The sequence below is a fragment of the Dermacentor andersoni genome, chromosome 7, assembly GCF_023375885.2.
Source record: "Dermacentor andersoni chromosome 7, qqDerAnde1_hic_scaffold, whole genome shotgun sequence".
In the NCBI taxonomy this organism is placed as follows: Eukaryota; Metazoa; Arthropoda; class Arachnida; order Ixodida; family Ixodidae; genus Dermacentor; species Dermacentor andersoni.
The window spans coordinates 86,022,920-86,042,317 of NC_092820.1; the positions used below are offsets into that span (position 1 = coordinate 86,022,920).

Below are 19,398 nucleotides of genomic sequence, written 5' to 3' on the forward strand. Positions count from 1 at the left end.
AACATGAACCCTTCACACTCGATGAGCGCGGCCACTTGCTTTCAGAACGCTAGTGGGAGGAATCGCGGCAGCAGTTGCGAGCGAAGGGACCTTCGTGCTTTCTATCGCTTCAACGCAAACTGAGCGGCGAAAACACATCGCAAGCTAAGCTACGAGCCGTCGGCCCACCTACATTGTGCCCCCAAACGAGATCACTTTCAAGATTGAGCCCGCGAGAGCGCGCGCGGCGAGAGTACAACGCCCCCTCCTTTTCTTCTCGCCGGAAGCAGAGTGCACGAAATAACCACCTCCCATTGCATGCTTACATATTCTTGAAAAGCAAGCCGCGTTGGTTCCTTGTACGTTTTGGTTGTGCATTAATAGCAAACATTCTAGGAGCGCAAGTTCGGGCTTATGCCTGCCAGTCTTTGTGTTTAAAGTGTTAGTTTAAAAGACATGAAGGACGCTTAACGATTTTTATCCTCAGATTTCTGCGTTGTTGTCACCGATGGTGTTAACTAAATGTGCGGGCGAAATTTAGTGATAGGCAGGCAGCCAAGACACCTTTCTCCTTCGCTTGCTTCGCTGCTTCGTACAAGCACCGATGATTTCGTGGCGCGTAAGACAATCAATTTTCTGTAACCTCAAAGTCAGTTATTCTTGTTATTGTGGGCAACGCCAACAGAAACGGGTACGCATTGCAAGAGTTGCCGCCATCAATGTATAAGTGGACTAAATAGGCGTCTGAATGAAGCTAGCTCGTTGCCAAGGCCCGCCTCTTTGCCTTCCATCCCCGTCACGAAGGTCAAAAGCGTATTCTTGCTGCAGACGTCTTGACAAGATATCACATAGTGTCGCATTTCAAAAGTTGATTGGGCAGCCAAGAACTAGTCTTGTGCACTGACGCCGATATATGAAACCAAGGCCTTCTTGCTTTCAAGAAATTCCCACTCCCGGCAACACTTCACTTAAATCGCACATACACAGACGCTCAGTCGACAATCCGCAGCAGTGGTTCGAAGTGACAAAGACAAAGGTAAGGATGCATTCTTAATATTTTTGTATTTATCCTACATACAATACCGGCGTTAGCAAATGCGCACATCATATATTAGCCTCATATATATATATATATATATATATATATATATATATATATGTACACGCAAACTGTTGTAACATTTTGACAATATTAGAATAGCCGCGTTGCACCAACTTGTACAAGTCATGTGCAGTGCGGCAACATAATCACTCAAGTGCCGCTTTCAGTATAAAAAAAAACATAGAACAGGCGAATTTTTAAGAAGTGACATGGAGAATAAATAAATTCGATACGGCCTCGGTGCATAGGTAAATATGTATCCGAAGATGAAGGGTGTCTTCCGATTAGTATTTTTGAGTCTACTTTTCCATGTCAGATCAGAAAGACATGCTGATTCTTTGAGTAAATTGTAAATATAGGTTGTAAGAAAAGTTTACGAGGCCTCCCTATTGTCCATAGAAAAGGACAGGACAATACCCGCCAACGCTGATGATAGACAAGTCAAGGTCGACGTGTATCTTGTTCAAGTGCTTCGATGATCGAATGTTGATTACATATCTCTATTCGGTCTTTTTTTCTTATATATTATTCACTCAAACCGTAACATTACGTTTCATGTTTCACTCGCAATTACGACAATGCCCATCGGGTCTGCACGAGACACTTGTTATATCGTTAAAACGTGTGGACAACCACACGTCTGTCGTGCTCGCATTTCAGCGAGACGTCGAGTCGGATACGTCAAACCAGCCACGCCAGAATCGCCAAATATTTGCGCCTTGTACGGATCGCAGTGATGAACGTCGCTCACATCAAAGCCGCCATGAGCTGTTGTCGCAGCGCATGCGCACTAGTGCGCGGCAAGCGATCACGTTTTTGTTCGGCGAAAGCACAGGCTCAGGACACTCTCTTCGTTGCACCTGAACTGTTACACCAGCACCCTGCCAGCCCGCCATGCTAGCGCGTGATGCTCTCTGGTCTAGCGGTTTTGGCGTGATACTGGACATTTTTATACCTCCTATTTACACTACCTTTAAAATTGTGCTTGCCTGTCTTTTATAAGCAAATATATCCGAAATATAACTGTTGTAGTCAACTGCAAATCAGTTGAGCTTAAGTTGAGTGCAGAAATAAGCTGAACGAAGTTTTTAATGTCAACTTAAAAGCTTGTAATCTCCGATCTCAAGTAAATGTCGGGGATTTTCCCATTGATCTCTTTTCACTGTACTGAAACTTGCGTAATCAAGTTGTGAAAGAAGTGCGTCGGAGAATCTTTTAACGAAAGCTACGGTAGTGAAGAACAAATCTGTTCCCTTTTTCCATCCATTGGGTGACAACGCATTCGTAATGATAAAATGGTTAGACGACAATATTTAAAGCGATAATAAATTGAGCAGGTTAAATCGGCCACAACCCAATATTGTCCAAATAGGCTCATAAGCATTGTGGATTTTCTCTTCTGGATCAAAATAGGACAAGTAAGTTTGGCTATTTGATGCGTGTTTCATATTTCAGGCATATAACTAGCTTTAAGACAAAGTAGTACGAGACTGAGAATCACTCAGCGTAGTCCTTTGTATGCATCTCACTCGGGTACTACGCTCTTCAGAGCCATAGTAAATATGTCTGCCTATCTGGTCACACACCCTGACGATAAATTATCTAGCAAACTTGAGCTATTGTATTAGCCCTCTTGAAATTGTGTAATCGTGTATTAAGAATATTTCTGCCTCAAAGCGTATGTTTCACTTTACGTAATGAATAACTTCTCTTGTCCACATTCCTGATTTTCACCAGATAGACCGAGATCACTCAACCAAAATGACGTGGAATAATGCTATACGGGCATTGGCACTCCTTCTCATGTTCGCTGGGATCGTCAGCAGTTTTTCAGGTATTCTTTTCTTTACACAATCGCAGAAATTAAGATATACCATTTGTAGTCTATCAATGTGGCTTTATAGCGCGCGTGCATTACACAATCACAATTTGTGATGATGAGTGCGCCATAGCATCTTTTTTATTTCCTGTCAGGCAGAAAAATTTTCATATGTTGCCATAAAATGCTGATGTCTACCCAGCGAAATTTTTATACATGTGGAGATTTTATATCTGAAGTTATACTCAGTTTTGTGTGCGAATGTATAAAATTTACTTTACTAGATCGTTGATGCCCTTGGGCAATATGATACAAGTGCAGTTATTTCTGGTAAAGACTCGGAAGTTGAGGGTAAGCACATTTTACAGACAGTGGTGTCAGTGAGCGTAAACTGCTCAGACCTTTGCCTGCGACGTTTTTTTTTTCTCTTTAGCGGCACATTTGAGAAATTATTATGGGCTTTAATGCCACTACGAATGCATCTAAGTTTAGGATCATAGGGAAGCGGGTACACATGTTCAAGGCAGAGCGCACTTTAAATGGCTCTAGCACAGAATTTGAGGCCTCACAAATTGAACTTCCACAAAAAAGAGAGTACGAATTGAATCATATCATGAATAGTTTCTTGCGGTTGCTTCCACTTTGGCTAACAAAGCACAATACTGCAAATCTAGTATATCCTTGATGTAAACATTTTGCTGATGTGCTACATTTAGGACTATCATTTGAATACGAGAATACACTTCTGGTACAATACTGAAAAAGGAAATCACGTCGAGACGGTCTTGCCCCATCAAGGACGAGACGGCCCTTGCTCCTGGACTGCAGTCCTCATTGCCTTCACTCGATCAGCTCATTTACCCTGTCAATGCAGATTCGCTTGAGAAGCGTTTGCCAGATTCATCATCATCAGCCTGGTTACGCCCACTGCAGGGCAAAGGCCTCTCCCATACTTGTCCATCCACCCCGGTCATGCACTAATTGTGGCCATGTCGTCCCTGCAAACTTCTTAATCTCATCCACCCAACTAACTTTCTGCAGCCTCCTACTACGCTTCCCTTCCCTTGGAATCCAGTCCGTAACCCTTAATTACCATCGGTTATCTTCCCTCCTCATTACATGTCTTGCCCATGCCCATTTTTTTCTTGATTTCAAAGATGTCATTACCTCGCGTTTTTTCCCTCGCCCAATCTCCTCTTTTCTTATCCCTTAACGTTACACCCATCATTCTTCTTTTCATAGCTCGTAGCGTAGTCTTCAATTTAAGTAGATTCATCACATTCCCTATAACGCTTTTATTGTAAGGACAAGGAAATAGTTCCTGCATTGTGATAAGTGTCGTTTGCAGCAACTATAAGTACCGCTTAGGCTAAGTGTATAGTGGGCCGCTCTTGGCGGGATATATTTGGCTGAGTGATTGCAAAATCACAATCCTATAGGAAATTTCAATTAGGCCGTAGTTCCACATCAACCTGACTAACCAGCCATACCATGCTAAAGAAAATATCAATGGCGATAATAAACACACTGCACGGGTATATTGAGGTATGCCTGACTTTTTAATAAGTTCAAAGCAGTTACGAATTCGCAGAAGTGTATAATGATAGCAGCAACCTAAACAAAAAGATTTAGATCCTTGGAAGCTAGGAAGTAGACCTTATTGCTCAGCGCTCGTCTTGCCGAATTCTGGAAGATAACCTACAAAGAAATACGCCATTGACTACCGATGTAAACGCGTCACTTAACGCCTGTGGTTGTCTTCTCTGCTTAGCGTTCTGTTGCAATATTTCCGGTAATTATTAGTAAGAGTACCAACATCATTAGGCTATTCATGCTGAATCTAATCTTATTCGCTTTGTTCTGAGAAAGAAAACATTGTACATATTTAAGTGCTTTGTCGAGAAAGGTTTATAGCTTCACATGGTTAGGCGTAACTTGGTCACTGGAATCTGTAACACACACACACACACACACACACGCACACACACACACACATATATATATATATATATATATATATATATATATATATATATATATATATATATATATATATATATATCATATGTTCGCATTGTTTCATAGCATACGCTACGATTGTTATCGCTGCACAATACGCGGTATCGCCCTATTTTCTCGCTCTGCATTACAAGAAGGGAAGCACCTCCCTCGCTTTATGTTTGCTCACTGCCACTTTTATTAAAATATATTTTTCGGTGCAATTTATTGACTCTTTAGCCGAATTTTTTTATACGAGCATACCTTCAGTCTAGAAATTCTGGCAATATTTTAGCGCACAAAGGAATATTGTTTCACGTGTTTTTGCTAGCTAATATTCCACGGGCGTAGCGCCGTCATATTATTTGCTGTCCATTTATACCGCACCACGTCAGCTGTAGCACGATTTTCAGCCAGGGAAGTATCGCCACGCCTAGGTCAACACTATTTTTGTGCGCTCATGTGCTTCGGAAGAGCAGACTAACGAAATGATATGCCATGAGGGTTCTCTGATATCACCCCCAGAATGGTGCGGGGCCGACAACGATAGTCGCCTGGAGCAGCTCATCGAAACAGCGTTGCTCGATATCCCGCAAGAGCATACGTCTGAAATACAGGCAGGGGCCTCGCACCAATCTCCCTTGGGATTCGAAGGATACAAAGTTACCGGATTGAATCAGCTGCGTCGTCGGGGACCTCTCCAGACCTACTGCGGGAATGGAAGTCAGGTAAAGAAACTTGGTGTTGTTTTTTTTTGCACTTCTTGCCAGATGGTCTTTCTTTGCACTATTAGTCAGTTTCCATAAACTAAAACGCGTGTTGTTTGAAATGGGTCATAATCTACTCCTGGCACAATCAGACTTACCAAAGACAAGGTCGTGCAGTGCCTTAGCAACCAATCACTGCTTTACTGCCATGGTGTAACCCGTTTCACATAGCCTTTACGGTCAAGCAAATACAACTGCGGACATACGACACCATCATCCCTATATTGTTGATCGCGCGTGATTCTTTAGACAGGCGAACGCATGCATACAGCAAAAACGCCTACTTTTGAGTTTGATATTGCACTGCATAGCGTTTGGTACGCTTGCATAGTGCATAGTCTGCTTACCTGCCAGGCATCTTTGCTGCTTCTTGATTTCTAGAGGACTTCACTTTCCACGCAAACCCTGAAACTGGTGGCGCTGATTGATGTACTTCGGAATCAGGATTTGCAAATACTGTGCTGCGCTTAAGAGAATGGTGCTGTCTAAACTGCGAATAAGTTACTGAGAAGATGGCGGTGTACCCTGGAACAAGCTGCTGCTATTCCAGTAACTGAATTTAAATGAAGAGGAATTCCTGAACGCTGCAGATTTTCGCCTTCTCCTTCAGAATAGAGTATTGTCATTCGCGAATGTAGTTAGCCGCAGGAATTGTAGTGATAAAAGGAGAAAGCTTCTTTGCAAAGTCCCAGCTAGATTGCAATGCAAATGTCAGTGGGAAAGTTTATAGGTCACATGCTGTCTCCACAGTACTGAGGGTGTAGCACGGTGTTACACCAGTGTTTGCCAATTTGCAGCACGAAATAAATTTGGTGAGGTGCTGCAGAGATAGACAAACTTTATTTTAGAATACAAGTGGTTACACCCAATTCATCAAAATAAAGCCAAAGACGTGTGTGATCGTCGAAAGAGAAAATAGGCCTGGAGATTAGGGCAAACAGTGCAAATATTCAATGGCAGGTGGATAAGTACAAAGCATAAGAGGGATATCATGGAATGGGAGCTGATTGCTGGTGCGCAGTTGGTAAATGTGTTTAAAAGAATGCTAGCAGTGAAAGTAATTGAATAGGACACGTGCCGAATAAGGTGTTATTCGGCTTCAGCGTGTCGGCTTCAACCTAGGTATGCTCGAAGCAGTACGCCTAGTATTAATTTGTAAACTCGTATAATGCTTCGAAAAAACAAAAGGTACTTCAGAGAGCTAGTTTAGGTAACACGTGTTTTTCACGTGTGCAACGTAGCCACAAAAGTAAATCTTGAAACGTCTGGTGACACATTGCAGTGTGTGTAAAGGTTCGCACTTGCGGTCAAGACAAATGATCACTCTGCCGAAGTCAGCTTTTTCGGCGCACAAGTGTTTCTCATAGTGTCACCTTTTGCTTTCTACATGCTCACTTTAAACTCGTAGTCATCATAAGTTTTTCTGTCTTGTAGCTTCAGTTTACCACTCCTGCCTCATAGTTTAAAGTTTCAAGAGTTCGGGTACAAGCACACCTAAAACTCGAAGTTGCAAGAAATGGAAGTGAGTGCATTGATAACGCAAAACTATGCGTTGAGTTTAATGAGCAGTAATACCTAAGGTTGGCCGAAAATATAATCAATTCATTGAAGTATCAAAAAGATTTCAATGCCTGGTTCAGGTTGAGTTCTCCGAATTTCAATACTTGGCTTGTTTTAGAGCGCTTAGCAGTTTACTATAAAGCTGACAAATCTAAAGTGCAATAATCTTAACAAGACTAAGAAATGATGCACTGCAAACAAGAACGAGATTTCTAGCTGAAATATTAAAACAAGTAACAGTTCTCCGATCGCTTATAGTAATGCCTGATGCAAGGAGCTTGACCTAACCTTGTAACGAAGCATAGAGTAAAATACTGAAATTCTCAGCAAAATTCTCTCAGGACAAACCCTTCACGAAGTGCTTTCCAATGCTGATAATTCCCTTTTGCTTTCTATTTCCTCATTTAGCGGACTGCACGAATGTGTGCTGTGCTGCTATGTTTGTGTGAATAAAACGCATTCACCCACGCCTTTTCCTAATATTCTTCTCCTGCGCATTCATCATCCACGGCTTTACGTAAATACCAGTGAGAAAACCAATCAGGTACCATTTGTCGTCCTTTCTCTCTGTGTATGTTGGTTGACGTTTCGTATACACCAAAGCATACGCAAATTAAAACCTCTTGTGTGTTAGCTTTGACTGACTCTACTCTGAACTGGTGAAAACGTTTCTCTTGGGAGGCCCTGAAACTTCGCCAAAAGGTACCCTTTATTTTTTCTCAATGCGCTCGCTCCTGATTTCACGCAGGTCATCAACTTTGACCTGGCTTCCGAAGAGCCCATCTTGTGCTCGTTCCACTGGACGGCTGGTGGCAACGGCTCCCTCGACCTCGCAGCTTACGGTGTGCGGGTGAAGACTCACCTGAAGTTTGTGCAGGGGATTGCCACTGAGGGCAGCGTTACGGCTAGGGAAATTCTCGATGAGCAAGAAGAACCGGTGACCACTTCGCTGCGTGCAGCCCGAATCACTCTGCACATCGACGACCCCAGCGGAGATAGGACGAAGCCCTTGGCAGGATTTCTGCGACATCTTGCGCTCGCTGCTATCAAAGATTCCTGGGAAGAGGTCTTTGTACCGAGGCTTGTGCGTGCCCTCAAAGAACCGTGAAAAAACACGGACATCCTTAGCGAAATAAAGCTGTTGAGGAACATTTAGGCGGTTAGATCGCGGTTTCTGAGATTTCTCCCTCACAAGTTCGCCTTGCTATAAAACTTGAGCCGGAAGCCTAGGAGGGGCACACGTCCACTCCACTGGATCACAGGACACTCAACAAAGTCATTTCATGGAGTGAAGGTTCATTTCAAGGAAGAGAAAATCCTGAATCTCTACCCATCGTCGGATGTATAAATATCATCGTGTGTATCGCACTATTTGTTTCTTTTTTTTAATCTTACTTTTCTACGTAATAGTTTATTTCCAACACTCGCCTATGCAGAACACCATGTCAATGGTAAACGAAGGCATGAAAAAATATCTGCCTTCCACCGAAGAGCTTCACTCTCTCTCGCTCTCTCAACAGAGATATATACCGCACTAGTTGTGCATTCTAGCATTTCAGCAAGCTGAAGCATTCATTTGGTTGATACAATAATGACTCCTACCACTGAAGACCGACCTAGAGGAAACAAAGCGGCACGTTGAACAGAAGACCCCGCGGAGACAAAAGACCCTTTGTAAGAACGTTAAAATGATGGCAATGAAAGATGTCGCCTATCACACGCGAAGTGCCGCAATACAGGGACTCTGAAACACTTTTTTAACACAATAAGGAAACCCTGCCGATCTGTACATGTGGTTATTCTGAAACTTTGAGCCAAATATATTTCTACTGGGAAAAGAAGAAATTTACAATCTCGTGTCATAACACTGAAAATTCGCTTGCTGCTAACTTTGCAACATGGTCATCCAGCTACGCCACAAGCTTCCTGATCGCGAGAACAATACTTAGTAATGCTACTGTTCCTAAGTTAGAAGGAAATAAATAAAAAATTCACACATCGGCAATTTCAAAAAGATGAAAAATAAGTTTTTAGTCTTTCCGCTTCCGGTTCACACAGGTCCGTTGAGTGTAGCAGCGTCTACTGAGCGTGGCCTACAAGACTGCACGGGCATGCTGCAGTAGATTCAAAGGCGCGGCCGCTACAGAGTGCTGCGACGTGCCTTCTTGTCGTAGGGTGGGCTGGTGCCTATCTCGACGGCGAGGAAATCAGAAAAGCGCGTTCAGTGATTCGTCTCCGTAACTGACGTAGCTCCGCGCACCCGGGCTTCGAATTCGCGTCGAGAGAGTGCCGCACACGTCTGAATCGGAAGTAGCCTTGAAAAAAAAAAGAAAAAGAAAAAGAAAACAAAGATAAGGGAACTCTTGGCCGGGGCCTTGCCCCCTTGCGATGCCCTCTGTGTAACTTCCCTAGCGCTAGTGGATGCGAAGGCCGAGAGAAAGCTGTGGGATGGTGCGGTACCTACCTCTATATTAGCTTGTACTTGAAGCATTGGAAAATATTTGAAGGCAGGATATTTGTGAGGCGACATCGCTTATTAGGGGTGTCATTCTATGATCAGTTATAAAAGCTTGACATAACTCTTTTTAACGTGAACGGTAAATAGGGTGTAATTTGTAGCACACGCAAACAGTAGACTTGACTGTGGCGAGTAACTATGGCTTGAGTATACGTGGAAATTGTGTAAGAAAAAGAAAGAAGCATTTGCAAAGGACAAGAAAGAGCTCGGCAAGCTGTTGGCCTATAACAGTCAAAACAAATTGCGCAATTAGACCAGAAACACAAAAAAAGAAAACGTTGAACTCGAAAAACAAAATACAGTCTGGACACGAGCTAGTTGGTACGATACCTCCATGGTGAAACAATGCTAGAAGAACAAGGACGAGAAAAGAACACAAGGACGAACGCTCGTCCTTGTGTTGTTCTCTAGTACATGTTTCTCTAGCGCAGTTTCAAAGTGAAGGTATTGCACTCGACCATGTGTCATTTTTGTAGGGTCTTGATTTCGCTTATCTGTTATTCACAAATAATAAAGCAGAAATCATCAAACCAATGTGTAAATATTCCTTCTTACAAACAAGAGAAATTGCTGAACGAAACGTATATCTTTGCCACAGCATCTGCGAACTCGTTCGGTTGCTTACAAAGGATGCGGACGTTCGCCGTAGGTACGGGCGCGTAAGAGCTGTGCTCTAAATGACGCCGGAAAACACTGCTGATTTATTTTACAGCATTTGCCCTGTTCTAACATGCCGCCGAAGGTGAAGTTTACCCACATTCCATTTGTTTTAGATAGAAAAGTATCACGGACAATACAGTAGAGCGTCTAAACTCCGCATAAATTTAGGACGCACCCAATTTCGCACCAAATTTCGCACCCAATCGCTGCCATCACCAGTTCATCTGCATTCACGGAAGAAGTGTCATCGATTCTCTCACCCTAACTAATATTGTTTTAAGAATTGTTGTATTCCCACCCCTTATGTAATACCCCCGTGTGGGGTCTTTAAGGAAAGAAAGAAAGAACGAAAGAAAGAAAGAAAGAAAGAAAGAAAGGAAGAAAGAAAGAAAGAAAGAAAGAAATTTCTGAGCTAGAAGATGTAGCACGCCTGCGAATCCAGGAATAAAAAAGAAAGAGACGAAAGAAGCGAAATTGAGCTACACAAAATAGAAATGTATTTGTACCTAATTTCCGTCCTCATTACGTTCGGACAGAATCTTATCAATGTCTAAGAGCCATACCATGCTCTCCGTACGGCCAATTTAGCGTGTGTTATTGTGAATTTATTAAACGACTCCTATGAAATCGCAAACAGAGTTTCGATCCCTGCCTAACCACTCGTCTACTTAATTCTGCGAAGCATCCAGTTCTTCGGAACGGCAAGAACACGTCCTCCGACATGTTGTCAATAGGTTAGCTTTCATATTTAGAAGACTGAAAAGAGTGACTCGGACATCGTGACCCTGCGAAGGAACTATCTCTGTCGCCTTCTTCAATGGCAAATACAATGATGCTATGTCGGCTCTAACAGTAGGCGGTTGCGAATGCATGGCACGGTGTTTTCATTTCTGATTAGGCTGTAGGGGGCAGGGCATTTTCTAACCAGTTTTCTTGGAGAAGGATGTGCGTATAATACTGTAATTATGCAGGGTGTCCCAGCTATGTTTATCTCGCGTTTAAACATATGCGAATTCCACGTAGCTGGATGGAACCAAGGCAATCTTGTTTGTGGTCGCTTGGAGATGCTAGATGTTTTATTCCTCCTAATTAGATAATTAGCCTTAATAATATTCAACGTCTCAAATATTATAATTAGATGAAAAGTGTCAATGAGAAATTGTACAGTGACATGAAAAACTCCCAATACAGCTCTCTGTTGCTCATTACGTGCTACATAGAAGTTTTGTTCTCAGCATGAAGGAAGCCCGCGTATACACGCAAAGTGCCTCGAGTGGGCAGTCGTGCGGCAGTTTTGCGTTTACAACATACGCGTCATACGTCCTTCTTAGGAGCAGGCAGCTTTCCATCAGCGACGCCGAGAGCAGTACCGTGTACGAGCTCGTCTACGCCATGCCGATGCTGCAGCCAGGCGCAAGCAGGAACTGCGTACCGAAGATCCGGCCACCTTTCACGCCGTCGTTAATGAACCGTCGGGATTAATCTTGCTTTTGTGATGAATTCGGTTAGCCAACGTTTTCGCGATTTTGCCTTGCAACTCTGTCTCGTTTTCCTTACAGCTAAACTTCTTGCGGGCGTACGGAATCTTCGACACAATGGACCAGCTGTTGGTTAACCTGCATCTGTAGACGTTCTTGTCGAACGTGAGAATCGGAATTATCGACAGCATGCTGCCTTTTTCGAGTAATAGCCGTTTACGTCAGCTCTTATTTTTGTCTAGTGCTTCCTCAGGCAAAATGGGAGCAGCCACGTGATCACCTTCTGCAGTATGGCGCGTGACGAACGCCTGTTTGTTTTCCTCTCGCTGAAAACGTCTGCGTTGCGGATTGTGCCGGTACCCTGAAATATCTCCTCTCGTATGCGGCTGCCATCACGCAATATAGAGGCAGTACAAAAAAAAAAAAATTGGGATGATGTCGGTTACCGCTTATTTATCTGAGGTCATATGCGACGCCATGGGAAACATGTTCTTTTTTAGTTAAGCTGTATGCAGTAAAAGCCGCAAGTGGTGTCAGTCGTCGAGTGGCATTGATGCCCTGAATGTACAAGAACATTTGTTTATTTAGTTTCAATGCAGCAAGGGCTGCTTATATGGTGTATCGACATGTCTTTACAGCGCAAAAGACGAGAAGAGAAGAAAGGACACAACATAGGAGTTGTGTGTACTTTCTTCTGTCCTAGTCTTTTGCGCTGCGGAGATATGTCGATTTTGCATCGCCAACTCGCCCATACTCCCACGCCATCTTAATAGTATTTTTTACGGGAAGTGTTGGTGCACTCATATACGGGATTCACTCGTTTCTATTGACGAATCTCGCTTTTCCCAGTACGTGGTGGTGGAAAATAAAGACTGCGAAGCGCTTATGGCTGAAAAAGAAAGAACAAGATAATGAGAAATCGAGCTTACGTGCCCACCAGGACAACACGATGAATAAACACAACATAAGATAATAACATAATCATAAACATATTTCACAAACGTAATAATATAAACATACATTCAACGATGAATAAACGTCACGCATTGTATGCTTCATGTTTAGAAGGACCTGGATACTCTCATGGCAAACGGAGGAGGCTGTATTTAATCCAGAGATCGCGTACGAAAGGAAGTACTCACAGCCCGCAAATTGCTTTCAAAAAGTGACACCTAGTAGAGGAAGTGGGAAATATGCATTGTGTACGGTGCACTCAATTTTCTGAAGCTACTCTAGTAACTACCGCACAAATACCACACCTAAAGCTTCTCAGAGAGTATCACAACTTACGCCATTGGAAATGGCGTAAACACCAGAGGCCACAGGCGCCTGCGTCTTCGGCCCGCCGCAATGAAGGCAAAAAAAAAAAAAAGTGTACGTGCCTCCGAAAGACAGAATGCGTGGAAGAGCGGTAAGGTGCCCACGCGATCCATTGCGCAATATTTTGAAACGCGACAACAGTTCCGTTCCCAAGACGGGTGTCGTACTGAACACCTTCCTTGCGACAGATGCTTGTCCGCTTGTGGGTCGTTATCTCACTTCCTCCGTCGATTGCCAAGTGGAGGGCCCACACACAGGGTGCGTTCTACCGTCCCGCCCCACCTTGATTTGTGTATAAATAGAGAGAAGCACATGCACTCTGTGGCATTATTGTTTCCAAAGCTGCTACGAAGGTGCTGTTTGTAGCAGGTGAAATGTGTTATTGTCTGACAAGAAAGGTAAGTTCACGAGGGTTGCGATGTGGACTTGTTGGCAATGCATCTCCTGCATCTTAATGAATAGCGCTGTATGTGCACCTGTGTGTCTTCTTTTGTCCCGTCTTTTACTTGGGCTACCGTACACCCCAAGAAAGGTAAGTGCTTGCAGTTGCAAGTCAGTTACTGTGTTAGCGGGTTCTTGGCAGAGATGGCAGATGCTGACTTCAGCGTGCTGACTTCAACAGTTCTACACATTTGCCCTTTAGACTTAAACGACTTTCACCTACAGGCCTTCACAGACCTTCACCCTCCATGAAAAGGCAGCGAAAGGTTTTATATAATTTAATATAAAGCAGCATGTCACTCATCTCTAAACCTACGGTTCATGTGCCAAAATTGCAAAAAAAAGAGATGTATGTGAGTGAGGTATATCGAACAGAACGAAACATGGGCGTTTAAAGGCCAGAATATTCCGTCTATATGAGGGAAGACGCAGACTGCAATCAGCAAAGGAGAATTTTGCAGAAGCTTTGAGCGCCCGCGAAGGCCGCTTAAAAATTGTTTCCTTTGGAGAGACAGGTAGAAATTTAATTCAATAGGCTGACAAGGAAAGTTGCGCACATCTGCAAGCTTGGTATGTTCAGGTGATTGAAGCGTAGACGCCGAACCGAGATCGGGCGAAGGAGATAACCAATGCATGTATGCGCGTGTTATCAAATCTTTCGGCACTGTAATTCCCGCCAAATTTAAGTACACAAATCTGCGCCTCCTACTATAGGTTGTTTTGCGAAGAATGTAATGGAGAACGCGTACTTGATGAAGAATGTGATAGAATTACTGTGAGTGCTACGGAGAAAACAAAGTAATCGGTGTTTATCAAATGATCAATAAAGCATAGTTCAATACAAGTAAATAATTTCATCTAATTCATTGCATACAAGCGCAGCAGGAGCATACTTGATGAAAAGAGCGCTACGAAGACGAGGACTAAAAGAACAATATGTACGACGGACAAGGCGCTATACTTCCAACTAAATGTTTCTTTGAAGAAACAGGACTTTAAATAGATGCAACCAAGAAGGGCCCATCGTGACATCACGACCTCCCTATCTCATTAGAAAAGCTATCGCTTTTTCGGTAAGCGTCACTGAAGGGCAACTAATACAGGTGCCCTCGGCCTTTGCAATGTAAAAAACTTCTAATATCTCCCGTTCTAGTCTGTCTCTAGACCCTGCCAGAAACCTGGTGTCGCGAAGATACGGACGACAATTGTGACGTTTACAGTATTCTGCCAGATGGCCCTCCGCATTGTTATTTACGGCCCAATTGTGTTCACGCGCCCTTTCATTAAAACACCGTCCGGTTTGACCGATATAAACATCTTGGCCACTTAGGGGTATCTCAGATACATTACTTTTGCAAGCAGTGTACTGCGCTGCATGTTTCTTAGAGCATGGTTCGGGTTTTGCTTTTGTCATCACAGGGCATATCTTGGCCAGCTTACATGGTGCACTGAAGAGAAGATTGATACTATGCCTTTGTGCCACCTTCTTGAGGTTGTGGGACACCCTGTGCCAATAAGGAATCACATGTAATCTCTTCCTATCAAATGGCTTTCTTTTGTTAGTGCCCTCTCTTGCCTGTTTGATCTTTCGAAGAAGCTTATCGCAAACGCTAGAGATCAAGACCGAAGGGAAACCGGCTAGGCGTAGCCTTGAAACTTGGTTATTGATACTGATTCCTATTTTGTGGTTGCAAGATTTGTTTAGCGCTTCTTTTAGACAAGTCATTGCTACTCCTCGTTTTACTAGCTTGGAGTGCGCAGTGTCGTATGAAATTAGCTGCTTGTTCAACCTCGGCTGGTATTCGAAACGAACATGCGTGTTCATCAGAGTGAGATTGAGCATGTTTGTTTCGCATGTTTTTGGCATGTTTCGCATGCTCTTTTTTCGCATGTTACGCATGTCTTTTTCGCATGTTACGCATGTTACATGCGTAACATGTCCGTGATGTCACGATGGGCCATTCTTGGTTGCATCTATTTAAAGTCCTGTTTCTTCAAAGAAACATTTAGTTGGAAGTATAGCGCCTTGTCCGTCGTACATATTGTTCTTTTAGTCCTCGTCTTCGTAGCGCTCTTTTCATCAAGTATGCAAAACCAACTCGCCGACATCAAGCTTCAACAGTAGGAGCATTAAATTGCTTTCGAAGCGAAAGAAAACACTCAGGGAGACTAGGAATAATTTCGTTTGGTGGCATATTTGGTAAAGCCTCTTCAAATTGTTTGCTTCTTTTGATTTCAGGCACGGAATTGCGTTTCCTGTACATAGGCAGGAGATATGAATGTCCCTTGGATACCCGCTGTGTTTCTCCTAAGCCTGGGATACGTTTCCGCTCTGTTACCATTGGATGGGGCATATCCTGTCAAGGTGTCACCCGGAAATGGTATTGTGCAGGCTGAAAGGGCCTATTTAGCTTTAAATCAAGGTAGACGTCCTAACATCTATTAGCAATTAGCTGAAATAAGGCACAAAAAAAACGTTACACTTCCATGAGCTGCCCTCCTACAAAATAAAGCCGCGCTGTTTAACATGATTAACTCATACATAGTTTATGACTAATTGCAATATAGTGAGCGAATGTTTTTCACTTTTTATCGTAGCTAGGACGCAGATTTAAATTTGAGCCGCCTGTGCATACTTATTGCACAATATAATTTCACTGATTGCATTACAGTTGTCAGAGCAGCATTTTCACTGAATTTTCGAAGCGCTAAATACGACTCACAGTCTGTGCACATTGGTCATTTACGTATTTTGCTTTGTTACCCTCCTGCGTAGGTTAATCAGACCTGTGGTACCGATTAGTTAATGAAGCAGTCAGATCAATAAAAACATACAATAGCAACTCTAAAGCAAATATATTCGATGTGGGTGCTCTTCGGCTAAAAACAAAAATGGGATGTCGCCTCTTCTGCGAAACAACTGAAGTAATCAATAGAGTAAGTGTTCTTGTGCCTTAAGATAAACTTAATAATCCCTCAGCTTGTAAAATTTGCATACAGCCCACTTACCACTTGGGACCCGTGAGAACTCACATTGATTTGAGCGAACCAAAGAGAGAGAGAGACAGAGAGACAGAGGGCTCTTTATTAGAAAAACAGAGAATTTTGCCGGCGCGTATATAACCGCTGGCATGCTACTCTGTATAGGGATGGGGAATGGGATTAAAAGATTCCAGAAAAGAGTGGGAGAAAAAAAGGATAGAAGTAAATATGAAATGTCCGAGTGGACCTGATACTAATATTTACAGGTGACATGGCGGGTAAATTTGGGCTTTTGTATAGGAAGGGTGCAATTTTTAAAGCTTTCGTATTTGACCAATTTTCTTTTTTTTTTCTTTTTTTTCAAATTTTTTTTCTATTTGACCAATTTTATTTGACCAACGTGAACGATGATTATCTACAACCAGATGCAGAGATGTATTCCTATTCTCGTTGTGTATGACTACATGCAATTCCAGATCGAGCCATACACAATATTTTTTTTTTTTGCTGAACTTTGCCAAGTCTCCTCTACTAACCGCTGACGAGAAGCGGTTAGCAGTGCTGACACCGTATTCAAAAACAAGCATTTTGCTGCTGCAGTGCCGTATCTTTCGCATGAAGTTACTTATATTGTTCATGCTTCCAGTGGGTATTTGCAAGGGAAGCATATTCCAGTGTTAAGGGAGACAGTTGGGATAGTTGGAATTTAAACAAAGATATTTCTGTCGTCCTTCTGTCTCTGCACCTTTTCTTTCTGTCATCTTACGCACGGAAATGTGTTTATGAATCTTGCAGATTCTGCACGTTCCCATTAACGCTGATATTGAGTAGATACGAAATTTGTTCAGGAGCTCCAACAATGATTCACGAATATTCCAAGAAATATAGGGGCAACGTGCATCGCCCTTTGCTGGGCAATTTTCGCTGAGCAGTGAACACACTGTAATGGCACCAGTAACTTCACTTAGGCCGTGCTTTCAGTTGTACACTATTGGCCTGTGATAACCCCCCTAAAAATTATGTAGGGTCGTAATGAATGTACTGGACGTAGAGACGGAGACCATTAATATATCGAAAATAGGTTTGGAGCGGCATCCAATTTGGTGAAGCATAGAGTAATCGCAAAACTCAAATATTATGTAGTTTATGGACGGCTAACAAGTAAACCTACATATCTTGGCCCCTGTACCCGAATATAAGAAACATTAGAACAACAATGTAGCCCATTGAATAGGTATGACGATGCATCTCTGCAGTGCGAGTACTTATCTTTTTTATTTATAGCAAGCTTTCCTGGTAGGACTTTCATCATTACGAGACTAATTAGGTTATTAGAAGTGAATATAATAATTGGTCTTATTAGCCTTCTTTTGCGAAGAGAACATATACCCAGTTTTATGTACTTTCTAAAGAAATATATGACCATTTCATATGGTTAGGCGTGCCTGGGTCACTCAAGACAGCCTTAGATTCGCTTCAAGTTCCGGCGCTCTTCCTAAGATTTTACTTACCTTCTGAGAATGGCATGATATGGGGCATTGCCCTGCATATTCAGTGTCATTTCAAGCCCTGTATCTAGAGAAGGCCAGGTTCTTACTCGGTTGACCACTGTTATAACTTCTCCACCACACTTTCCTTAACAATTTGTCCGTTATGTTTCCTTGGGGCACAATGGCCAGTGTATTCTTCGTAGCAGTTTTACAGCACATGCAAATAGCGGCACTACACACACATTCATAATATGCGGAATCTTCAGCAGCTTTTTTCGTGGAATGAGGTCTTGCTTACGCTAGCAATTACGCCGAAGTTGCAAAACGGGAATAGTTTGTGTTTTTGGTTGATAACGCTTGATGGCATGTTCACGTTCTCAGCTACGCCTTCGTAGCACACTAACGTGGCCGGCAGGGACGCGTTGCGTCGCATGCTTTGTTTCACTAAGCTATTGTGCGACAAATATTAACAGCGAAGTGCAAAATAATTCAGCATCGCATCTTGCAAAATAGCAATAGACTAACATTTTGGGGGGCTTACGCCCTAAAACTGCACCGTGGATAATGAAGGAAGAAATAGCAGAGTATAGAGCACCTACGGTTTTACGACCTCCACGGTATACTAGTGTTCTTGCATTTATTTTCTATTAAAATCTGGCCACCGCTGCAGCGATCCCACTGGCGACCACGTGCTCCGTAGGGAAACGCTAGTTCGCTACGGCCGAGGGTGTTTGTGAAAGGGTGTTTCCTTACGTGCACCTTCTCACTTTAGCGATACACCATTTGTGAAGGCGCCTACGTAGAAAGTCATACAGTGACTATAACTCTTTGGTGTGGTGCTTACAGTACGCTTAGCATTTTTTTTTCTTCTTTTTCATAAAGGGACGTGTGACTTCTCGGGTGTGGATGCGGAGGGCATGGTGGACGCCGTCTTGAACCGACTGCCCGCAGAGCACACTGTTCCCGACGAAGAACCTTACGAAATCATTCCCGGTGTAACTGTTGGAAAGTTCGCAGTGTACTCGGGCCTCAGTAATCTGCGGCCTTTCGGACCAGTGTTGGCCTACTGTCGGGATGACTCGAGGCTTCTCCATGTTGTCCTGGATGTGACCCGGGGCAACATCAGGGTTACACTGCCGTGGCACACGTGCGAGGAGGCGCGTGGCGCCGTCGGCGCCTTTGCCCGGGGGAAGTTCGCCGTCACATTTCAGGTGATTGTTGTGGGGTCTATAAGTCGTGTTCTGTTAGGTAAAAGTATCTTTGGTGCTTAGCCAAGTGAAATCC

General features: G+C 43.2%; 1 protein-coding gene across 1 annotated transcript; it reads left to right on the forward strand.

Annotated features, from left to right (window-relative positions):
- Positions 1–930: 930 nt before the first annotated feature.
- On the forward strand, positions 931–8,593 carry LOC126534154 (uncharacterized). Its single transcript, XM_050181393.3, has 4 exons — positions 931–1,015; positions 2,819–2,915; positions 5,424–5,626; positions 7,974–8,593. The coding sequence occupies exons 2-4, from the start codon at positions 2,843–2,845 to the stop codon at positions 8,331–8,333; spliced, it is 636 nt and encodes a 211-aa protein (XP_050037350.2). The 5' UTR covers positions 931–1,015; positions 2,819–2,842; the 3' UTR covers positions 8,334–8,593.
- The last annotated feature ends 10,805 nt before the right edge of the window (positions 8,594–19,398 follow it).